Source organism: Branchiostoma belcheri, unplaced genomic scaffold, assembly GCF_001625305.1.
Source record: "Branchiostoma belcheri isolate BF01 breed outbred unplaced genomic scaffold, Haploidv18h27 scaffold119, whole genome shotgun sequence".
Taxonomy (NCBI): domain Eukaryota; kingdom Metazoa; phylum Chordata; class Leptocardii; order Amphioxiformes; family Branchiostomatidae; genus Branchiostoma; species Branchiostoma belcheri.
The window spans coordinates 27,664-46,598 of NW_017802591.1; the positions used below are offsets into that span (position 1 = coordinate 27,664).

Consider the following 18,935-nt stretch of genomic DNA (forward strand, 5'->3'; position numbering starts at 1 on the left):
AGTATTGAAGTAAGTTTAAGAAATTTTAAGAAATTAAACAGCTTAACTCCCAAAAGAACGAGACGCAAGTTTGTTACACTGCCTTCTAAAACCAGACAAGAAAGTTCAAATGTGGAGGTTAGTGTCTTATACAGTCTTCTGAAAAAGAAGAAAGTACTCCTGGAGAGAGTGTGGAAGTTCGCTTGTCACACAGTCCTCTGAAATACGGCAAGCAACATCCTGACATGTGCAAAATTATATTGTCGCAAAATTTTCTGAAATAGAGATCAAACAGTCTTGAAGTAACAAAATCTATGCATTTTTCTGGTGTGCCCCTCGGCAACGGGCGTTAGCTTTGTGTCTAGGGGATCTCATCCATAAAGTCAGGTCCGTTTGGTTGAAATGTATAATAATGTGTAGATTTATATACAGGCTCACAAGAAGATCTTAAAGTGGTCAAATAAAGTGGTAATACGTATTAAATATTCGTAAGCTCTTGTTGATTTGATTATATTAGATGACATACACACGCGCATGAATTTTGGTACGTTTCCAAAAAATGTTTTCAACCATACTATAAATCGTACACGCAGCTAAATGAGCAAATATTTCCTATAAATTGCAATATTGAAATATTGGAAAATGATATGTTATATTCTGCAAAAGGAAAATATGAAAATGTGAAGAAATGAAAATGAAAGGTCAATTAATTCACCATAAAATACTCCGTGTGCTTAGTCATTTGTTCTATATTCATGTCCACATAGATTTAAACCTTTTCTGCCAAAATGTTTTAATCGCACGCCCGCATCATTGTTGGGTTTCCCATTTTTTCGCCATACCATACTCTGTGTGCTTAGTCATTTGTTCTACCTTCATGTCCACATAGATTTTTTTTTGCCAAACTTTTTTTTAATCGCACGCTCGCATCAGTGTTGGGGTTTCCAGATAATCCCATCCATATAATCAAATCAACATGACCTTAACAAGTATATGTACAACATGTGTCTGGGTAAAATGTTGGAAAGACTTTTCACCCAAAGCGGATCAAATTTCGTAAACGGTAGACCAACTTTTACACTCTACCTTACGAAATAACTTGCATATAAACCAGGTGTTTCGGTTACACAACACTTTCATTTCATCAATATTTCTGACAGATCATTACTTGCTCAAATACATGGTCATAGGAATGGTAATCACGATGCTGATGATGTACATGGCAAGGCAGAGCCTGTCCAGGACCTTAGCCAGCAGGGTGTAGTCAGACACCTCCTCCTCGTTCTTCACAGCCTTGGTCAGCTCTCCAAGCTCCCTGGACATCTCCTTTGTTTGGTTATTAACCGCCTTGGTCAGCCCACCCATCTCGGTCTTCATCACCGTGGTCATCTCCTTCACACACGAGATCAGCTCAGGTAGACCGGACGAACCGGTGGTCTCCAGACCTGTAGCTGTGGGAGGCGTTGATGGCTGCCCGGTGCTCCTGGAAGATAAAGGGCGTTTTATTATGGATGTGAAACGCAGACAGCTTTTCAGCCTTCTTTCCTCTTTTGATTAACGGAAAGCTGTGTAACCTTCTTTATCTTGCTTAAAGGAATTTGTTACATTCATGATATAAAAAGATAAATTCCACTTCTATACAGATAGGTAACTATATTAGAGTATGTTTAGACCGTAGAACCTTACAAGAAAGAGTTATTAGTTGATTTAGCTGCACAAGTACGTAGGTTAATTATTTTGTACCCACGTGTCTCTATGTCTAATTATAGACCTTACGAAAGTCACTGTACTTATGTTGTGTTTAATAAGTTTTCACTTATAACCAACACCACACCTTCCTTCGTCGACCGCCGCCATATCATCAGTTTGAAAGGCGTAGTTGGTCATCTCCATGTCAGACTGGTGAGGCAAACCAGCCTCTCCGTCACCTGTACGCTTCTCCTCTGTTAGATCTCCCAGAAGCAGCATCCTAAATAACAGGCAACGAAAATTACAATGAATAACATGATTTTCAATACTTTCAAAATATATGCTTGGTTGTTCATTGATGGTTTTGTGTAGAGATAATATAAGGTTCTTTCAGATATATCGATAAGATATAAAATAGTAGGTACTTTGAAATGTAGCGGAGAAAAATAATCTTCGTCCGCGGAGACAGGCTGCCCTGCCGGTCATGAATGACGATGATGACCAGAGTAAAGAACAGGAATAATCCCATCAGCCCCATCCACAAGATGACCAGCGTAGCTGTAATATTAGATCGTAAACGGTTAACAGAATGCTTAATGAGTCATATCAAAGTAGCCACTGTCTTGAACAAATTGTTTTTTAAACAATACTGTGAGGGTATATCTAATCTTTACTCACCGAAAAGAGGCAATGCCCCCTTAACAGGAAGTACGTCTGTCACAAACACGAGAGACACGACCATGGAGAGTAGAATGGTCACTCCGAACGCGATCCGGTCGCCCCTGTCTAAGGGCATGATGAATGTGATGTTCATCAGTACCACCAGAATGATGCAGGGTCCTACAGTAGTGGCGATGTGGAAGAGCGGGATCCTCGACAGATGAATAGAAAAGCACGCTTCAAGGTTGTCTTTCGCGAAGATCTTATCCTTTCGGTACCATTCACCCTCCGGTGTTGCAGTAGAGTAAGAGTTGCACGGAGTGATTCCCATGGCGACTGCAGGCCTTTCCACTTGGCATTCTATGTTAAACATATTGTTCAAATCCTAACTTTATTGTTATTAGGACAATAGGTATCAGAAATGTAAAATACATAAGATTTTGTAAGATTTTGTTTTCTTATCCACGGATGCCAAATTCTAGTTATGAGTTTATCGTCCTTCTACAAATAATTGTCAAACATAACATTAAGTATATACTTTTTTAAGTAAACGGACATTAAAGGTAAGTTACAAATTATTGCAAAAGCATTACCGATGGTATTTGCGATTGCTTTGGTTGCAGAAAAGCAGATTTCACATTCCATGGTGTCTGCAGGAAAGAAGAATGGGTCTGCATCACACACGGTGGTGGTCAGGGTTTCTACACTCCATTCCACCAGACCATCGCTGCTCACTCGGACCGGCACATCCTTCTGTAGGCCTTTGTAGACCGGGTCGGCACTGCGAAGTATCCAACAAAGTTTGTATTTTGTCAATTGGATTGAAATGTTGTCTTCTTGTGTTTCTATATAAAAGCATAGACACAGTATACAGGTCGTACAGTTTTGGGATAACGCAAAGACTAGCATTTGTGTTGCTAAAGCCTCGGTCACAACCCGCCGTACGTGTTTCTTCGTGATGTCTACTTGCATAAACGTGTGCAAACGTAGGGCATCCGTGCGTGGTGAGTACCACCTCCGTACGGAATCCTACGGATTTGGGAGCACGCAGACACGCCGTAGAACTTTAAGTGCATGTAAAACTTTTTCTACGTGCGGTCTGCGGATTCACCACCCGTACGTGAGAGTACGTGAGACGTGCGTGCCCCGTACATGTACGTGCCGTACGGAAGAAGCACGTGTGAGTGCGGCCTCCTTACGGTAAAGTTGCAATCGCACAGAGATCGTAAGTTGTAATCACGTACAACTAACTCACAATTTGCGCAACGTACGATGCACGCAACCGCTTACGGCCAGACGTGACGTGCAGACCAAACTCGTACACCTTGCGCAACCGTGTGTGTGACGTGCGAGTGACGTGCGTCGGTGCCACTCCTTCCCCACGTTTTCAGAAAAAAAAAACAGAGCAGACGTAGCCTCCAAAAACAAAAACGTACTAACAAAAAGCACGTACGGCGGATTGTAACCAAGGCTTAAGATACCTGTACTCATATTTAATGTGATAAAGGGAATTTCATGTATGGATTGATTTATAACTTTAAATGTGTCAATTAAAGAAGTACAGCTTACTTTCTTTTCAGAGTCAATGCTGGTGTCCAAATGTCGTCGCCGTGAACGCTAAGCTTGGTGACGTCATCGTAGTACTTCGGATCCCAACTCAGTCGGCTATCCTGCCATGTCTAACGAAAAGAAACATTTTAATGCCCAAAATGATTAAAACGAAAAAAAGCTATTAACGTCAATATAGGCCAAAATGACGTGACCAAAATATTGTGTGCAAAACCTTTCATCAACTTTATGTAATATTCTCATAACTATGACAACTTACGAAATCGATGACAACAGATGCAGCCAGTTGCTCCTTCTTTTCATCCTGAAATACAAGTTACTGCATGAATTAAGGTGTTGTTTTGCTCTTACAAGTGATTTTATAGTGAAAACGAAGGGGGTGGATAAATTGTGCAACAGAATAAACGTACTTACCAAGTCGACTAGCTGTACCACAGATCCAGTGAAGTTGATGATAACATTCTCAGGTGGCAGACTTGCACTGGAAATGTCCAGTAGATCCTCTTGCAGCCTTTGCCTGTGGTTTACTGCAGAATGATGTGTTTTGTGTGAAAAATATGATATGTTATAATAAACAAATACAATATGCAGCAACTGGTAAATTTGAAATTAATAGAAAAACTATTGTGCCTGTCTGATGTCTATATAAGACGCGAATCGCACAAGTTTAACTACTCACTACAAGCATCAAGCATCACGTTGAGGATGTTTAACGATGATAGGTTATCAAAACACATGACAAAACGATTTAATTATTTTCAGGTTTAAGTGTGTTAGATTATTTATAATTTATCAAACAATGAAAACAGCGTTGGTTTCGAATGAGAATCGAAAAGTGACGTTGCGGCAAGTGAAGTTGGTGTTTTGGCTCTTAATGTTTAACTGCCCCACAAATAAACATTAACGTGACACATGAATATTTTGCCGACGCACAGTGAAACGGATATTTAGCTGTAAACACTTTTTATTATTTAATTACCTATAGCAAAGACTGAAGTTTTAAGACTTACCTGAACAACTGGGTTTGCCATACTGCCAATTGCCTCCTCCGATGCACCTCACTTCCTCGGTGTAACCAGACTTGAGTGTGTAGCCTTCCTTGCACGAGTATGTGACCTTTTCTCCTACATAGTAGAACCTCTTGGTTGGAGATCTCTTGCCGTAGTTTGGAGGACCTCTGTCCCAGCAGCCTTCAGCATCTGGTGTATACAGTTAGATATGATGAAATGGTTTATTGAGGATAAAAAAACCCTGGCAGCCATACATAGGCTGAATTGTGGTTCATTAACAATTCATTCATCCACATAATACAAAATTCATATCACAGAATAAAACAGGAATGTACGATCATTCAATATATTAAAATCAATTGGTGACTACATTTTAAAACGTTTTACTTATATTTATAGATAGACTATTTTATATACATGGGGGCCGCACGAAAATTTACATGTCATCATTTAGCAGTCGTACGCAGAAGGGAAAAGTGCTGTTCTGATACCGAGCAGTTCTGCATTTGTACTGAGTAAAAGAGTTGCTATTTCTGAGAGTTCTGAGGTGAGTATCACCCCGTCTAGGTGGCAACCATTCACGGTACTTCTCAGAGTTAACAAGTGAAGTTGCGAATCTTAGGCACAGTTCCTGTCGTCTAGCGTCAAGACGGCTGAGACCGGTAAGGTTCAGAGCAGATTGGTAGTCGGAATATTCATTACCCAGTTTAGTCCTTAGTGCTCTTTTCTGGACGTGTTCAATTTTCAGGGACAGATCTCTAGTCAGACCGGGGTGCCATAACACGCACGCGTACTCGAGGACGGGCCAAACAAAGCCAATGAAGATGAGTATGAGGTCACTTGTCTCGAGTCCATGCTTCTTTAGATTTCGTAGCACATACAGTCTTTTGCTCCCTCTGCCGACAACTGTAGTCACATGCTCAGTCCACTTTAGGTCATGCTGCAGGATAACACCAAGGACACGTGCTGACTGTACCACCTCAAGTTGGGAGGGTCCAATTGTGATGACAGGCGGCGGGGGTGGATGCCTAGCGAAGCAAAACACCATCACTTTGCACTTTGATGGGTTTAAAGCCACGTGGTTGTTTTCAGTCCATTCCGTTAGGCCATTAATGTCGTCTTGAATTCTGGGGGCAGTGGACATATGCCGTGATTCAGCAGCAGACATATCGTCTACGTACTTAAAACTGTCAGAGAAAGTATCATTGATTGGGAGGGCATCGTTAACCAGGGCGAGAAAAACAAGCGGGCCTAGTTTTGTGCCTTGGGGCACGCCACACGTCAGAGGTTGCCAGTCCGAACACACGCCCTGGTACCTTACACGTTGGCGGCGGCCTGACAGAAAACTGCAGACCCATGGTACAAGCGACGGTCGAACACCGAGATCCAGCAATTTACAGATAGCAGACTCATGGTGAACATAGTCAAACGCTCTAGAAAAGTCCGTGAGAACAAGTGTTGTGATGTAGCCTGGTTTATCCGCTGCTTCAAGGATGTTGTGTACTAAACGAGTCAGGTAGTGTACTGTTGAGCAGCCATGGAGAGAACCAAACTGTCGAGGATCCAGGTTCGGACTGATATCTTGGAGGCACCAGTCACGGACAAGTCCCTCACATATTTTTGCAAATATAGGCGTTAGCGAAATGGGTCTGAGTTTCTCTAGTCGGGGTGGCATTTCCTTAGGTACAGGTACAACGTCAGCGTCTTTGAACATGTTCGGCACCACACCCTGGCACAACGAGGCGTTCATGATGTCAGTTAAAGGGAGACTCAGCTCAAAGGCGAATTCCCTTATGATCTTAGGCGAGATGCCGTCCGGACCAGTGGCTTTGCCAATCTTAACCCTCTTCAGCCTGTTCCACATGTCCCAAACTGAGACTTCCGGTGGTGGGGCAGGGGCAGGAAGGTAGGCTGGTAAGTCCTGCAGTCGGAGAGGTTCATGCTTCTGTGACGCAGTAGAAAGGTGGCTATTGATGGCGTTAGCCACATCGTGAGCTGATGACGCGGAGACCCCTGGGACGTCGACCTTCAGCTGTCCTTTCGCCATATTGCCCATCTCTTTAATTGCTTGATACCACTTCTTAGGGTCGGCCGTTTTGAGACTTTTAACCTTCTGTTGGTAGAAAGCTTCTTCAGTTGCTGGATTTTACGGGCGATTTTGTTGCGAAGGCGTTTTACTTCAGGTAGGTTCTGTTCTCTAAAGGCCTTCTGTCGGAGCAGAATCATGGCTTTCAAACCCGGCGTTACCCAAGGCTTGTCTCTTTCATGTAGTCTGACAGTCTTAGACGGAAAGAACTTCTCAATCGCACCGCACAGGGTGGAGTAGAAAGCTGAACACTTGTCAGTTGCGCGGACTTCACTATAGACCTCTTCCCAGTCGTGCTCAGTGATCCACGATCCAAACGACCGTAAGTCTGACTGTCGCAGGGGTCTGACGACCTTCTTCACTACTTTGTTCTGACCGCCCGAAGTTGAACAGCCCGACCAAATCACACAGCTGTGATCACTAGCGCCAAGAGGAGGGTCCACTGTTGGTGGTTGGTAACACTGTGTGATGGCATCACTGGCGAGTACTTGATCAAGGATGGCATTTTCACGAGTCGGATCTGTTACAACAGGCTTCAGAGAGTGTTCGGAACAGACGGTACTTACATCCAGTCGATTGAAATCACCAAGGACAACAGCTCCGGTACCTGGATACTGTCTGCGAACATCGTCAATAGAGTCTGTCAGGAACTGCAGGAGTTCGTCGCCACGGGTAGAGTTGGGAGCATTATAAACGGCACAGAGGGCGATGGACGACACCGATCGAGGAAGCCAGTGTGGCCGCAGTTGAACCCATATACACTCCAAGTCGGTCGGGACAGCAATATCGAGAGGTTTTGACGGAATAGTCTGCTTAGTATACACCGCTACCCCTCCACCACGCCCGTCGGATCGGCACTTGGAAAACAAGTTAAAGTTTGGAATGTTCGTTGTCTCACTTGGCAGGTTAGGCGTAAACCAGGTTTCGGTTACAACTGTGATGTCAACTGCTGATGTGGCTAATACTGCTTCAAACTCGTCCATCTTGTTTAAGAGGGACCGGGTATTTGTGAGCAGCATTCTTGGCATGCTCCGACGGCATTTGTTGATCGGTGCACGTCCCTGCTGTTGGGTAGGGACATCAGTCAGCACACGGGATTTGCATAACAGATTCTGTTCACGCAGTTGTTTAAGCTGGAATGTTTGCGTCGTGTTGTTCCGTCTGATTTTGCATATGAAGTCAGAAGACGGCTCTATATGCCTATTGCCAACAACAGTTTGTATAACTCTCCGTAAGTTCCTACCAGCCCTTGTTCCTCTATATCTTCCCCGCATCTTCAGGACGCCAAGGCTTCTTAGGTGAGACTTCAGTAGAGGCTCAGCAGGCTGTGTCAATCGCCTCAGGCTGCGTAGGAATCCGGCGGAGTAAAGAAAACCGGAGGACGCCATGACGCCAGCTGAGATACACTCCGAGTCGGAGATAGATTCCGCACGCAAAGTTCAGGTCTCGGACTAGACTGGCAGTTATATACACTCACAGACGTTTACAAGACACTTATATTGCACATAATCCCGAAAAGAGTTACACATTAGCCGGTTGAAGACACCGGAAGAGGCGCTCTGTAGGAGAGAGGTAAAACCGCGGCTGCTCGCTACAGAGCGCCACGTAAAACCGAGATATATTAAAACCATTATGGAATGAGCTTGGAAGAACACAAGAAGTACTTATATTGTCCAAGAAACAAATAATGAACGGTTCTGAAAAGCAAGACATAATTGTTTCCGTACGCAACTTACCACACTGGATGACGTCACATTCCTCCTGGCTGCCGTCTTCGGTCAAACAAAATGGCCGCTCCAGACCGGTAGGGTTGCGGCAGTAGTTGTTATCCAGGTTTGCCCAGGGGAACTCTGTCTTGTAGTAACCAGCTTGCGGAGCTGACCACTGGACACAATCTGCCCCGGATGTAGTTTTACTCCATGTGCCACGGTAGTTTATGCCGACGCCGTGGTAGCAAACTGAGGAAGACAAACCGACACATATCAACAGGTAATAGACTAAGTGTACGTGTCATCATGATACACCCTTGATTAACCTAGAAGGGGGGGCTAAAAGTGCCCGCACCAATTTTGATGTCACATAGCGTCTGAACAGCTAGGGCCAAAACGGCCAAACTTTGTGATTTTTCCTAAAATATTCTTCACAACAATTCTGTATCATTGAAATGAAATATCAATTTTTTTGTGTTGCTATGGCAACGCGTTTCTGCAAAATTTTTGCAAAATTTAGTAATTTTCGTTTCAACAATAGAATTTTACGGGTTTAATGCCAAGTTACACATGGTTTCTAATATAAATAAAATCCCATATGATTTTATGTAATTTTTATCATTAAATATGCATAATTTATGCTAATTTGATGACGTCATTGGCCAAAATCCAAGATGGCGGAACATATTACTAGAATATACAGATTATTTTCCTTAAAATTTCATCAATACTTCCATTTCTTTTTACAAAAAAAGGTTTATATGAAGGTCTTTAGTATGTTTACAATATATTTTAGGCTTTATCTTCAAAAAAAACTAATGAAAATTCTAGATTGATGATCCAAGATGGCGGACGCCTTAAATATGCATGACGTTATTTTATGACGTCACCGGCGTTGCTATGGGCAACATAAGACTTAGTACACCCTTATAATCCGTCATAAATACTTTTGGTAAAGTTATGTTGTATACCATTTAGTTTTCAGGGAATAATCTAGACGGTTTTGGCCAATAAAATCACATTAATGACGTCATAATGACATTTTATTGTAGATTTACTTTAACTTTTTACTAGTTAATTATCCTCTGAAAATTTGGTGCTCATACGACATGCCGTTCGCGAGTTCTGAGGGGGGGGTCAAATGAGCCCCCCGGTCCCACAAGCCCAAAAAAAGCCCGGTCTAGGTAGGGTTACTATATAGTAAAGTTGTCTAGGTAGACTCCTATTCATTTAAAAAAAGAAGGTCCCGTGAAGAAATGGATAAAAAAATTTCACCTTCGCTTCCCTTCTTAGCTGAATCAGGATTCCAACAATTGTGATCGGATGAAGGAAGCAAACTACATGGCGGCAACTGGTCCTTTATCCTGTCACCAGCCATGTTGAGCACTTCTTCACACCACGAGCGGCATGGTACCAGCTGTGTTCCCCTAAGAAACATCAGTGGATATAATGCCAGTCAACGAAAGTAGCACATTTACGTGGTTTGTGGCACACCGAAAACTGTTTATGTTTCGTAAGTTAGTGGAAGCTTTTCAAGTGGCCATTTAGGTTGTTGTTAACATTTCCAAAATGTTAACTTGAACTTTAACTACAAGTAATTATCATAACTACTTTTTCCACTCACATGCATGAGGTCATGTTGCCTGCATTTGGTGACGAGGAACAGCGAGTCTTGTTCTCTTCGGAGACATCGCATTGCGGGAAAATAACAGTTGAAATGAATGTCCTCATCTCTGGATGATACTTTCCTGGGATGCTGTAGGAACTGTTGAGCAGCTCCACGACAGAGGAATTCTGTATCTCCTCAAACGTCGTCTGTCCCAGCTGATTCGGTAGCATTGTAAGCCTGCTGTCGATTTCAAAATCCTCAGGGATTGGTTTGCATTCTGAAAGGTTTAAAACAATTGTTAATGCCATTTTTAATATTTGCAGTCTTGACGACAGTCAACAAGACAGGCTTTCTAAAAAAAAGTAACTGTAGCATGGATTCAAAACTGTACTAATGAACACTAGTGTACAAGGACAATCTGGTTCGGTCCTTAGATTAATTTTTTCATGGACCCTTTAAAAATTATGTCTTTAGCGGCCACTTGAATACTTCGCCTATCTTTCGAAAAGAAAAAGCACCAAATTGTTGAAAACAAATTTATAATGTAACTCTGCTGGTGGGGTCATGTGGCGTAACGGAGTGTTCGGCTCAGACCAAAGTGGCCGATGGTTCGAATCCTGCTTGATGCCATCGATCGATCTTGTGTCCTTGGGAAGGCAATTTACACGCACGGCTTTCCTTTACTTCGCTTAGGTGTAAATGAGCACCTAGCATCGGTTATACTTAGGTCTCATTTCCAAACCGGGGCCTGGCCGGGCTGTCTGTATGAACGAAAAATTAACAATCCATATCAAGAGTATATAAATATATTGCTAATGATTATTATCGAAAACGTTTCTGTGTTTTGTTTACTTTTATATCGTACTTTTCGTTCCAAATAGCTGCCCGACCGGGCCCCGGTTTGGAAATGTGACCTCAGCATTAGGGACGTCCCTCCGATAGGATGTTAAATGGAGGTCCCATGTTTCAGAGAGCCACATCCGACGCAAGTTAAAGAACCCATCGCACTTATCGAAAACAGTAGGGGGGCTTCCCGATGTGGGTTGTTCGAACATTACAGTCCGGTTTTACGCAGCTTGTACTTTAGTGCCCTGTCCCCTTTATAATAGTACGGTCCAAAAATTGGTCAGTTATTTCAATAACCGACCACTTTTGGGCTTCCGGCCTAATAACCAGTGAAAAATGGAGCCTTCTGATTGGTCGATGTCTTCTGACTATCTGATAAATGTCTGTTATGCCTAGGTCACCATTCAAAACCGGGGTTTGCCTGTTTTTGACACTATCGGTCGGGACCGGGACTCATCCCGGACTCCGGCAAAAATACGTCGGGACAAGGCCGTAACCTAATTGTGACCATGACAGCCGGCGTCCGCCCTGCTTCATGGCGCCGCGTGCTACATGGGCTCATAACAGTGACTTACCACAGCCCTCCTCATCACTCCCGTCCGTGCAGTCTGCGATCCCGTCACAACGCTTCCAGGATAGGATACAGGCAAGTCCGTGTCCACAGCGGAAATGTCCCAGAGAGCAGCTTAGTGCTTTACATGTACAAAGTTCATAAACATAAAGTTCTTAAAAATGTATCATGTATTTTTGCACCAAAATTGAAATATTTTATTAATTTTTTTTTGTGATTGTAATTTACTTGCACTTTAAAAACAAATGTTATGTTTTTGCATTAATTTCGCATTTTGAAATATATAATTGGCGCTAAAACAGCCTACACAAAGCACAAACAAACATGGCTGACAACTGTGTTTCCAACTGTTGCCCACACTCGTCAGGCGTCATTTATATGCGCCTGCACCTCCTAAATTGCACTTATTCACAAATGGATCCGGAGTAGGGTCGATTTAGGTCTTTAAATGAATTACCAGAAAATTTACTTTTGTATGGTTTTATAGCTTTGGGGACTTTGACTTGATTCTTCTTGGTCTGAAGTTATTGTTATTGGGTGAGCCGGATAACTCAATCCTTGCAGCCAAGGTTTGAATTGTTGGGAACCTACAAGTTTTGGGGCTTAATTGCAAGTTTCTGGAGCGGCTGGCATCCAGGTGACGTCAATACGACCCCAGTATGGCTGAAAGAAAACATAGCTTTAAGCCACTACTGAGGACCCGAATAGAGAGCTAACCAAATCGACCAGGACTATGACCAGATCCCCACTATGGTAAAATTGTTAGGAATGATTCGATTTAATCCGGCTTCACACCGACCTAAAGCAGGATCGAGCCGGATCAAAGCCAATCCAGTCGGCTCGATCCGGACAATTTAAACCTAGTGGAAATTAGGCCAAATTTACCACAGTTGGAACGCTCCGGTTCGATTCCACTTGATATGGCTCTTCAACGATCTGCTTTGCGTGATGGATTGAATCCCGATCGAGCCGGATTAAGCCGGCAAGACGTTTGTGATGAAACGCTCACCGGATCAAACCGGCTTGGTTGATAGGCTTGGTGACATCATGCTTCCAGGTTCACGAGGTCAACATTTGAACTCGAGCCGTCATGGTGAATGGAAGTGTGTCATCTCACAGAGAGAGCTTGAGTGGGGTTCCACAAGGGAGTTGTTTGGGTCCCTTACATTTTTGCATTTATACCAACGATCTGCCAACAGTTGTTACACAATGCAGTCTGGAGTTATATGCCGACGACACAACCCCATCCGCTTCTGGCCCAAATGCTTCCATTGTACAAAACAAACTGCAGTCCGAACTCACAAATATACACAATTGGATTAAAGAGAACAAACTCATACTGAATGTAGATAAAACTAAATCTATCATCTTTGGTAGTCGCCACAAGCTAAAGCACAACCCCAGCATACAGCTTTCATTGGATGGCAAATTGATAGAGCAGGTAACTCAGGCAAAATTACTTGGTTTCCTAATGGACCAGCACTTGACTTGGACCCCACACATTGATAAAGTGTTAAACAAGATGACTGGTGCCCTTGCAGTACTAAGGAGATCTAGAAATCTCCTTTCTGAAGGACCTTTAAAGACTGTAACTCAATCATTAGTCTTATCTCACATGGATTATTGTTCTTGCTTGTTGTCCACTGGCCTACAAACATCCTTAAACAAACTACAGACCTTGCAGAATAGGGCTGCCAGACTTGTTTTAAATGCACACTACACAGACAACACCAATGACATGCACAGGAGACTACAATGGCCCACAGTTAAAGAAAGATTATACACTGGTACACTCTCCATGTTCAACAAACTTTTAGCAACTAAGAAACCTGAGGCTATTTACAAAAGATTACAAAACGTCAACAGCACTCATGACCACAATACTCGTTTTGCAAATGGTGGCGGTTTCAGATTACCTAAGCCTAAGACAACCACATTAACACGTACTTTCTTATACAGATGTTCCAAATCATACAACTCCTTCCCACCACATATGAAATCGACTACACCTTCAAATTTCAAAACACAAATCACCAAGTGGATTCATTCTAACATTGACAGAACTAGGCCTTTACAGTACTGGTGGTAAGCATTCTTAAACCAAGTCTCAGATTAAATGAATTTGTAGGGGTAATTAATTAAACTCATGCTGTTGTAATTAGACGTTACTATTTTCTTAGTGAAGTTTGGGTTTTAAAGTTATTATCAGGTGGTATCTAATTTGTTAATTACTTATTGTTATTATTATGATTTACAGTTCTGCATCCACTTGTTATTTATTTATTGTTATTATGATTGCTGTTCTGCATCCACTTTGTTATTTACTTTTTTTATTATGATTTGCAGTTCTGCATCCACTTGTTATTTATTTATTGTTATTATGATAGCGGTTCTGCATCCACTTTGTTATTTACTTATTGTTATTATGATAGCAGTTCTGCATCCACTTTGTTATTTACTTATTGTTATTATGATTTGCAGTTCTGCATCCACTTTGTTATTTACTTATCGTTATTATGATTTGCAGTTCTGCACCCACTTGTTGATTTACTACTGTTTATGGTTTGCAGTTTTGCAACCTCTTTTTATAACAGTTTTTGTTATATTAATCATCCATGACCTCTGACCTCTCCCCGTTCACTTAAGTTCAGTTTTCAGTTAATGTTGTGTGCGTTATGTTATTTTTTTGATTAAGACTCACACCTTTTGTTATGTTGGTTTTACTTTCATGTACCTTTGTTTTGTTCTGTTCTGTACATTTGTTTCATTGTAATTTTGCGACTCCAGGAAGAATAGATTTCATGTAAATCTAATGGAGATCGAATAAACAAACAAACAAACAAACAAACAGTTTTGAACTTTTTACCCCATTTTACGCGTCTTTTCCAATCGCCGTTATATTGTAGCTCAATGCACTCAATACTTCCAGCACAACATTTTCAAACGATAAATGGCCATGAGGGATAGCCAAAATACGCCCGCAATGTTCAACCCCTAACCCTTAGAGAGAGGCACATTTTTTTTGTGAAACTGCAGCTTATCAAGCTCTAACCGGCTTGAGTGGGAACGCAGGTGCGGGACCAAGCCAGTCGTAACTCCCATGTATGTAAACGCGATCCGAATCAGAAAACAATTCGATATGATACAATATGATACGACACGATATAATACGATACGATACGACAGGTAGAAACATCCTAGTAGGAAAAGGGCCTAAGTTTGGGATGTGAAGAAGACATATTTATCTATTTATATTATTATGATATAATCACATGTATGTGAGGAGTAACATTAACATAACTTAGAAACTTCTGATTCTAAGTAACCAACGGTTACCTTGAACACAAGACAAATGAAATAAACTGACACAAACGAAATAAACACAAGGCGTGCATTTGATAAATCGTTTGCGAGGACAATGAAGGAACTATCGTTTTGAAGATAAATGTAAATGTAAATTATGTTAATTTTATACAAATTAATGTGGCATACCTTCATTCAGATCCAGCTGGCAGATAAACTTGTAATCAGAGGAGCACGGTGCGTCATTCCAGCTTGATCCATAGTAGTTCGCGCAGTTTTCTCCCTCGTTACCGTTGGGTTCTCCCGGCTGCCAGATGTTCCAATCAGTACTGATGTCGTGTTGACTCCCATCTTCCCACACCCACTCACCTTCATTGTTCCCACCATTTAAACCAAACCAGAAATGTGAGATTTTGTTCACGGCGTTCTTCAGCTCTTTCACGAAGTTGTCCACGTCTCTGTCCTTCGGCATGGCCAGGAGCGCCCCGTCCGCTGCACACACCTCTCTGGCCTGGCTGTAGGTTTTGTCTTGGCTGTACGCCTTGAAGCACGCACCCCCGTATGCAGTATAGCCAGAGGGACAACCTATACAGAATATGTAGTACAAAAATGGCATATCTGGGTCTTACATCTCAGGCATCGAGACTACATTTTAGACACTATTATCACTTTTGAATATTTTACTACTATTACCTTACTCTGGTTTAATGCCGTTAGATAAACATTGCCATATATATGATACTAGTATGCATTACATACAAGTTGAAAATCATTTTAGAGCGTATATTGATTACACATAAATATACCTCCATAAACTTGGCTAATGTTACACATAAATTTACCTTCATTAACTTGGCTGATATTACACATAAATATACCTTCATTAACTTGGCTAATATTACAAATGAATATACTTTCTTAAACTTTGCTAATATTACAAATAGATATACCTTCATAAACTTGACTAACAGGACACAGAAATATACCTTGATGTTTATAAACTTGGCTAATATTAAACATAAATATATTTTTATAAACTTGGCTACAGAATCCAAAAGACATCTACAAGACGGAGATGACAGAGATTAACGTCTGCAAAACGCCATGACGTTACGCTAATGATAAATCACTGATTTGCCACTTTCCTTTTGAAGACGATATTCTACTTACAGCTCAGTCCATCCTCCTGCAGTTCCCAGGAATCCCGACAGGCGCACGTTCTTCCTCCCGGATGTGCAAGGCAAAGCTCCTGACATCCTCCATTGGACGAGGAACACGCTAACAACGGATACATGTGCAAGTTAAACCGGCCAGTTTTTTTACCCTGGGTAAGAACAATAAGGAAGTGCTCCCACTGTGATCTTCCCAGCAGATCTAAAAGTGAATTGACCCATGAACTCATAAACATCCTAGACAGTCTATCCTCCAGAACAAAGGCAGCAGATTTTCATACTGGTTAGTTTTCAAAGATTCAATTTTTTTATTATCTTCTGGTTTTCAGTGTAACATTTTCAAAGGGCAGAATGATCACGACAGATACTTGTTACAAAGCCACATATGCAATGCAACAATCAGTTGCAACCAAATCAACTTTCAAATCAGCCCTGTGAAAGTTTTATAAAAGGACATATATGGTGCCCTTACTATGTATTGCCATTGCTGTATCAAAATGTCTACTTGTACATGTATCTGTGCTTACAACTTAAAATGTCTTTAGTTTGTCACAACTGAATCAGCTTTGGCAGTTTTGTATCTGAAATATGGCTGGAAATGTGGTGCTTACTTGCAGTCAGATAAACGAGTATGGACTTAGGCTCTGTATGTACATGTATAACTGGACATGTAACTACCAGGTAAGGTCTCAATCTACAAGCCAGAACATGGCAAGTCAGAGCTGTCATTACTATTTTTGCTTTCGACAAGAAGGCTATGAAATCGTTTTGGCACTGTTTGCCAGATTATGCACGACAAATGTTAAAGGCATAGTCCGAGGTTCACGATTTGGCAGGCAGGTTGTTTTAGTGATGGGCATTGTCAAGGCCAAAAATGGGCTTCTTGGGGGGTTCGTACAGGAATGGAATTGACCTTTTTTGTTTGTGTTTTTTGTTGTTATCAATATATCTCGGGGATCCTTAAATGGTTGTCTATGATTTTTAGTTTTCAAGTTACCGTTAAGAATACGAAGGTCAAGTTCGCAAATGGGCCTCGTGGGGGGTTACCACGTCATTGAAATTGACATTTTGTGTTGGTTGTTATTGTTGTTAGCAGGATAATTCGAGAATCTGCAAATGGGTGTTCACGATTTTTGTGAGCAAGTTACCGTTGGCGATAGCAGGATCAAGTTCGGAAATGGGCGTCGTGGGAGGTCTGTACGTTGCAGTAGTGGGCTTTTGGTGACTGTTGGTTAGTTTGACAGTGGTTTAGAGGACCTGGGCTAATCCATAACACCATCCGGGCTGGAATGGAAAGTCGGGCTGTTTCCTGGGCTAAAAGTTTGCTATGACGGTCCCTCTAACAAGTAAGGCATGTATGATAAATGAGTTTAAATGAGATTAACTTTCTACCAGGCACCATGGATCGCTGAAAAAATAGTAGAAAATGGCCAAAATAAAGGGAATAGTATGCCGCTAAAGGGAGTTAGCCTGCTAGAGAGATAGAATTTGCAACTCACGGGGAGGGACCCATTTATCTTACATACCACATACTATCACAACAATTGACCATTTTGTGTGAACATGTTGTAGTGCAATTGTTTTCAACGCATTGGACATCGCACGCTTCAACAACGCTGGCTGTATAGATTTAGATGACGGAGTTTTTGCCGTTTTGAAGTTTGGATCGCGATCGCCGCGCGTCGGAGGGAAGAAAACAATCTTTCGCGGCCAGACTCCCCAGCAAATTCTCTCCTTTTTGCCGAATTATACGATCCGTATTTCCGTAGAAAGACACGGTACAGGCTTTGTAAATACTATGTTGCTTCGTTCTCAAAAGGCCTAGGACTCTCTGGCCACTATAACTACGATAATCATCTTTAAAAAACCTACACTATACACACACACAACACCCACCAAAACAATATCACACTGTCAAAGGCATGAGACCTCCGAACTCTAGTACTTTATATTTTGGGTTACTAGTGAATATAACTTCTTATATATGTGTGTGTGTCATTTTAAGCCTCGAAGAGAAATTTTTACATGTAAGATTCCATATATGATTATCGATTGTGTAAAAACAAATGCTTAAGCAGGCAAGTGATAAAAGCCAGTTCCCGAAGATTGCAAAATAGTATATAGTGACCTTATTTTTACAGCTGAATGTACATTGTCAACTATAAAATAATTTTGCACAAACATGAGTAAACAATATGTCAGTCCATACCATGTATGGACTAAAGAAATAACCTTCCTGGCAAAGGCAATTACCATTAGTAACGTTAGGAGTCGATGCCGTGGACAGAAAGAAGTCAACAGGAGAGTTCAGGCCATCAACCAGAACAGTCTGATTCATGCTGGACTTGGATAACCTGGAGTTGTGATATATAACGGTATGTCAGCAAATCGTTACACAAAGATACCAAAGGGAGAATGTAATACCTATTCAACTGAAATTATCTACACATTCGTCTTGAATTCTCCATGAAAACTACAGTTTTCTGCGAGAAAGTTAAAATAGATAAATGGGATTTTCTTGATCTTGCCTTCTGATTTCACCACTCTGGTAACTCATCCAGTAGATGTAACTATCATCAACTGCAATCCCTCCGACATCTTCCCCGTCTCCAGGCTTAACAAGTTGTATATTGTTTCCGAGCATGTCTGAGCTGTAGATGCTGTCAAATGCAGAATAGTACAGCCGATTCTCTAATCAGAGGAAATACACAACAGAACACATTCGTGTATTC

At 41.7% G+C, this 18,935-nt stretch overlaps 1 protein-coding gene across 1 annotated transcript; it reads right to left on the reverse strand.

Annotated features, from left to right (window-relative positions):
• Nucleotides 1-1,143: 1,143 nt before the first annotated feature.
• On the reverse strand, nucleotides 1,144-15,647 carry LOC109462558. Its single transcript, XM_019759113.1, has 15 exons — nucleotides 15,221-15,647; nucleotides 11,733-11,849; nucleotides 10,327-10,588; nucleotides 9,978-10,129; nucleotides 8,730-8,951; nucleotides 4,908-5,096; nucleotides 4,312-4,424; nucleotides 4,157-4,201; nucleotides 3,898-4,007; nucleotides 2,922-3,109; nucleotides 2,347-2,688; nucleotides 2,094-2,226; nucleotides 1,814-1,948; nucleotides 1,554-1,556; nucleotides 1,144-1,462 (listed from the first exon to the last, which is right to left on the reverse strand). Exons 1-15 carry the CDS (start codon nucleotides 15,645-15,647, stop codon nucleotides 1,144-1,146), a joined length of 2,757 nt encoding a protein of 918 aa, XP_019614672.1.
• Between the last annotated feature and the right edge of the window lie 3,288 nt (nucleotides 15,648-18,935).

Bases quoted from the DNA above. Each gene is read 5' to 3' on its own strand.
- LOC109462558 (XM_019759113.1), bottom strand. From the start codon at position 15,647: ATGCCATTTTTGTACTACATATTCTGTATAGGTTGTCCCTCTGGCTAT. The intron at 10,130-10,326 runs GTGAGTGGAAAA...GATGTTTCTTAG, and splicing joins GGCAACATGACCTCATGCAT to GGGAACACAGCTGGTACCAT. The intron at 4,425-4,907 runs GTAAGTCTTAAA...ATCATTCTGCAG, and splicing joins TGGCAAACCCAGTTGTTCAG to TAAACCACAGGCAAAGGCTG.